The 5,815-nt window shown below is 29.2% G+C and overlaps 1 protein-coding gene across 1 annotated transcript; it reads right to left on the bottom strand.

The window, feature by feature from the left end:
• Positions 1–728: 728 nt before the first annotated feature.
• Positions 729–5,478, bottom strand: LOC107644364 (aldehyde dehydrogenase family 2 member C4). Its single transcript, XM_016348202.3, has 9 exons — positions 5,243–5,478; positions 3,962–4,104; positions 2,899–3,282; positions 2,158–2,247; positions 1,916–2,089; positions 1,684–1,821; positions 1,450–1,587; positions 1,307–1,368; positions 729–1,075 (listed from the first exon to the last, which is right to left on the bottom strand). Exons 1-9 carry the CDS (start codon positions 5,358–5,360, stop codon positions 802–804), a joined length of 1,521 nt encoding a protein of 506 aa, XP_016203688.1. The 5' UTR covers positions 5,361–5,478; the 3' UTR covers positions 729–801.
• Between the last annotated feature and the right edge of the window lie 337 nt (positions 5,479–5,815).

Genomic DNA, 5,815 nt, shown 5'->3' with positions numbered 1-5,815 from the left:
AGAGATAGATAATGTATTGTAACACGTTGTAACTGTACGTTGACTTATTAGGATTGGTTAAAGTTGTAGGTGTCTCGCTCTTTTTTAATTAGAGGTTTTGAATTTGGATCTTAAAAGATTTGGGTATTTTTAGAATATTATTTTAATATAAATGAACGATTTTTAAATTAAAATAGTATTAAAAAGAATAAATAAAATAATACCGATCTTAGTAGATAGATGTATACTTTTGATGGAAAAAAAAGTTAGATTTTGCCATTTTGTATAACTATTGTTATTCAGTTTTTTTAATTCAAATTGAATTGATACTAAGTATTAGAGTTACATATTTTTCATTTAGTTTTAAATTACTATTTATGATGAATGGTCTCATAAATGCTGATATGGTATTTTGTGAGATTCAAAATAAAATTGAAATAAAAACTATCACTAAAATGCTCTTAGAAATAAAAAAAAAATACTTGTAAGATATTAACACATTGTTAATTAGGACTCAACTCAAGTTAATTGAATTCTTATTAATGTTTATCTGTTTTTAAATTTTCATGATATTATGTAAATTTCTTTTTATACATACAGTTTCGTAACACAAAAGTTTGTATAGTTTTATCACTTTTATGACTTTTACTAACACATTAAAAATTCATTACTTAAAAACGTTTAACAGGTATTCTAAAGATACTAGTTAAATCATAATTTTCTAATATAAATGTATAAAACTAGCATAGTTGAGCACCCGAAACAAATCGATTTTAGTTGCGTTTATCCAACAATGTATACAATATGAAGGGGGGAAAATTTTCAAAGCCAAGGAGAATTGTAAATAGGAGTTGCAACAGATTTAACTTGAAGGTACTTATGGAGTGCTTCCAATCCATAATCTCTTCCAAATCCACTCATCTTGCAGCCTCCAAAAGGGCAATCAACATCAAAGGCAAAGAAGCAGTTGATCCAAACAATGCCTGCTCGGATGGACCTTGACACTGTGTTTGCAATATCCATGTTCTTCGTCACAATCCCCGACGCTAGCCCATATTTGCTGCTATTCGCCTTCTCAATTCCTTCCTCAATGCTCCTGTTTTTAGTATAATATCAAAAAGTTTAAAGTTCGATTCTTATTGATATAAAAACATTCATATGTCTTTATCTAATAGTTTAAACTTTTACGAGAAAAGATTTCCTGACAAGTTAGGTGAACTTATGAATATACGAATAAAAGGATCATCGAGATAAAAGAGAACAGAGAAAAGAATTTGCTTTGGTACATTGAGGGTGAAAAAAAATACAAGATGTACTTAGTACTTACTTGAACTTAGAAAGCACCATGACAGGTCCAAATATCTCATCTTGTAATATTAGCATGTCCTCCTAAAATAGATAGTGTGAAGCAATTATGAATATTAATAAAGAAGGCCAGTTTTCATGTTTCTTGAAGAGTTGAAAATGCACCTTAACATTAGAGAAAATTGTAGGCTCAATATAGTAGCCCTTGTTTCCAAATCTTTTTCCCCCACTTAAAAGGGTAGCTCCTTCTTTCTTTCCAAGCTCAATATAGGACAGAATTTTCTCAAATTGTGCCTTACTAGTCTGTAGTTTAAAATAATAAAAAAATCATATACAGAAAAGAGTTATTATTATCTAAAGGCTTATTCTCAAATTATAATGTAAACATAATTATGTTACCTGTGGTCCTTGTTGAACTTTAGGGTCAAATGGATCCCCTACTACCCATGTTTTTGCCTTCTCCACAACCTTCTTCTCAAATTCATCATAAATTCCTTCTTGAACATAAACTCTCGAAAATGCAACACATATTTCTCCCTGAAAATTATAAACAGTTACTAGGAACGACCGAGATACATTGGAAAACAAGAAAAAGGATTTCAGGGTTGACTTAGAATGAAAGAAATGAAACCTTGTTGTGTAGGATACCAAAGAGAGCAAGGTCAACAGCTTTGTCAACATCAGCATCATCAAAGATCAAGACTGGGGACTTGCCACCTAATTCAAGTGAAACTGGTTTCAAATTGCTCATGGTTGCCGCCATCATTACCTTCCGGCCAGTCTCCGTCGAACCAGTAAAACTGACCTATAACATAACATAATCAAATCAAACCTTAATAAAGCCATAGATGGATAATTTGAATAGGAAATTACCGCATCCACGTCCATATGTGAGGCTATTGCAGCTCCAGCAGTAGAACCAAATCCAGGTACAACATTCAGCACCCCATCTGGGATACCAGCCTGAAAAATTGCATTCAACATTTTACTAAGTTAAGAATTAGATACTAGAACATTTTATCAAATAAGCTAATATGTCACTTAACGTGACACTTGGTAAAATAATAAGAGTTATTACCACTTTGGTATTTGAAAAACATTTAGATTCGGGCAAAATAGTCCCTAAAAAATGTTATCGATAAAATCAATCCTAAATGATTTAAAAATATGACAAAAATAACTAATAAATATTATACTTTTTATAAGCGACAAAAAAATTTTCATATTCAACAAACGAATTACCTATTTGATCAGATTTTTTTGGCAACATTTAAATAAATATTTAAAAAATACACAAAAAAATCTGGAGCAAAATTTGATCTTTAGATTTTTTTATTTTTCAAAAAAATTTTGGTCACTCATGATAATTTTGTTTTTAAAAAAATCACTTTGATATAAAATTATCTTATTTTTCTAATGATACTTATAAAAACTCGTATTTGTTATATCTTTTGGGATACCATTTTAGTTATTTACTCAAAATAATAACTATCAAACTAAATTAATACTTTCAAAATTTTAAATATTAAAATGAAACATGTTTGATCAAGTCATGATTCCATAAATATACTAAAACAAACATAAACATAGCATAAACTTGCTTGTTATGCTTACCAGCTTAGCAAGATGAGCATAAAAGAGAGCCGAGAGAGGCGTATGCTCGGCCGGCTTGAGGATCATGGTGCAGCCGGCGGCTAAGGCAGGGCTAGCCTTGGTGAAGAACATGACAGTAGGAAAATTCCAAGGGATAATGTGTCCCACAACACCAACAGGTTCCATAAGAGAATACAAATGAAGGTTCCTAGAAGTTTTGAACACTTCTCCATGGATTTTATCAGCAGCACCAGCATAGTAACGCAGTAAATTTGATGCTTCCGGAACATCCACAGCCTTACACCAACTATATAGCTTCCCTCCATCAATCGTGTCCAATGCTGCTATCTCTTCAATGTTCTCTTCAATTAGCTCTGCCCATTTTAGCATAATCTTTGCTCTCTCCTGTTCCATAATTCCATACCCAAATTAATATATCTTCTTTACCTTTTTTTCTTTTTATAAATCTTCAAATTCATTAAAAAGACAAGTAATTTCAACCAACTAATTAATATTTTGCTTTTGTTTTTCACATTATTTTCTATTTCGACAAATCAAAAACTAATTCGTCATGCATCTGAACTCTATTTAAAAGTTTGTCGCTGATCAATAAATTATTATATGTTCAATGTCAAATTTAAATCCCAATACTTACTTAAACAGACTAGTAAACTAGTTAGTAGATCAATCCAAATTAATTCCAACTAATTAATAATTGATATCTTTGTTTAACCAACCCAATTATATTTCTAATAATAAGCTTAGCTATTTTTAAAAATATTTTCCAAAACATCAATGTAGATTCAAATTATGATATTGTTGCAAATGACAATTTTGTCCTCACCAGCAGCGATTGATATATACATTTAAACAACGAAATTTGGACTATATGACTTATGCTTTTTTATTAAGGTTGCGTGTTTAGTTTCCCACATGGAAAATTCTCTAATTATGCTAATTTGATATTAATGAGCCATTGACTGAAACTTAGAAAATTATTGTAAGGCCACATTATGAGTTATTATTATAATAATAATAATAATAATAGAAATAAAAGTTAGGTGAAGATGTGAAGGATACATACAGCACCAGGCATGCGTGGCCATGGACCAGAATCAAAAGCTTGACGTGCTGCCTTCACAGCAATATCAATATCTTCTTTTGTAGCCTCTGCTATTTCTGTAATCACTTCTTCTGTTCTTGGATCTACTGTCTCAAACCTTTTTCCTTTTTAATAGAAAAAAGGTTATTATCAAGTTAATTCAACTGTTTTAACATTTTTTTTAATTTAAAAAAACGAAAACCTAAAAAAAAAAAAAAATCATGCCACATAGATACATACTCTCTTTGTTCTCAAATAAGTGTTTATTTAAAAGAAAAAAATTAAACAATTGTCCACCTAACCTAACACATTAATATTATTACTATTTTTTTAGCCATACCCCTAAATAAATAGATAAAAGAGAATTAAAGAGAGTAATTATTGCTATCAAGAATATTTTTTAATTTTAATTTTAATATATTTAAATGTTTTTAATCAGAATATAAATTTAAAAATAGACATTTATTTATTTGAAAATTGAGAAAGTATAATCATACGCCTTCACTAATTATTAATTAAACAGCAAAATGAGGTCAAATTAAGCTGCTATTTCTCTTATATATTCTCCTGCTGATTCGAATCTATACTATGTGCTATGTGCAATGTTGCTAAAATACAACCTTGATAATTCACCTTCATTGAACCTTTTCATAAACTTTTATCTTTTTTATTTTTTTAATATTTTGAGTTGACATCACTGGTATCCTATTACATGTGCACACCTCTGGCCAGCCAAATGAACTCGGTGATTATTGTTGGTATATATCATCATAAAATAAATGTGTTAATTATATATTTGTAAATTAATGGAATATATATTATTATTTTTTTATAAATATTAGCAAATAAAATGAAATTGTAAAATGAGACTTGGGGATGCACGTTCGTCAGAGTTTAAATCTCTTACCACTAAGAAACTAGTTTAAAATATCTTAGCAATAAAATAATATTAAAACTAATATAATGTTATTATTAAGCCAACCAACCACTCCTTCCATCAATATGATCATCAAGTTCAGTTCAACTCTTCCATGATGATCGATGTCCTCAACTGAAGAATGAAACTATCCCATTTCTCAAACCAAGCTAATTAAGGATATTTTTCTATGCCAGGTACGCAATTCTTATTAAATTACAATTGGGTTCTGTACTAACTGGAAATTAAAACGATACATAGAGACCAATATATATGAATTATTAGGGGAAAGAATAGAGGTAATTAAGAAAATGAAGAGAGAAGAAGAATAATTAATTAATTAGAACCTGAAACTGAATCCACGAATTCTCCATTGATGAAGAGCTTTGTAAACTTTATCTTTGGAATCTTGAGAAAAGAACCATTATTATTGCTATCATCATTGCCATTGCTGAGATTTGCCATCTCTCTCGAATCAAGCCAAGTATGAGGGAGTATGCTTGGCTTCGGTGTGGAGAGGGAATATATATTTATACACTACATGCTGGTCACTTATTTCTTGTATATGTGACACAAGCATTCTAATTAACTAGATATAAACAAATAAAGTTATAACTAGGAGTCTAGGACAATTTTGTAATTTCCCTTCATTTATAAAAATGATTTCATTTTGACCTTTTTTGTCACTTGTAAAATTCCATATCTTGAAAGTTCAACAAATTAAATGACTAATAACAAATAATAATTAATAAATTTGATTTTAATTAAAGTTCTATATATTATTGATAAAATATTTTTATAATATTCATCAAGCCAATACATTTTAGATTTTTTCTATAAATAAAATATAAACTAATTCATAAAATAAAATTATTATCACCTGAAAAATATGTTAACTCTGGCACACTATTCAGTGATAT

The sequence above is a fragment of the Arachis ipaensis genome, chromosome B5, assembly GCF_059453495.1.
Source record: "Arachis ipaensis isolate K30076 ecotype BB chromosome B5, ASM5945349v1, whole genome shotgun sequence".
Lineage (NCBI taxonomy): Eukaryota > Viridiplantae > Streptophyta > Magnoliopsida > Fabales > Fabaceae > Arachis > Arachis ipaensis.
This window is presented reverse-complemented; position numbering and strand designations above follow the sequence as displayed.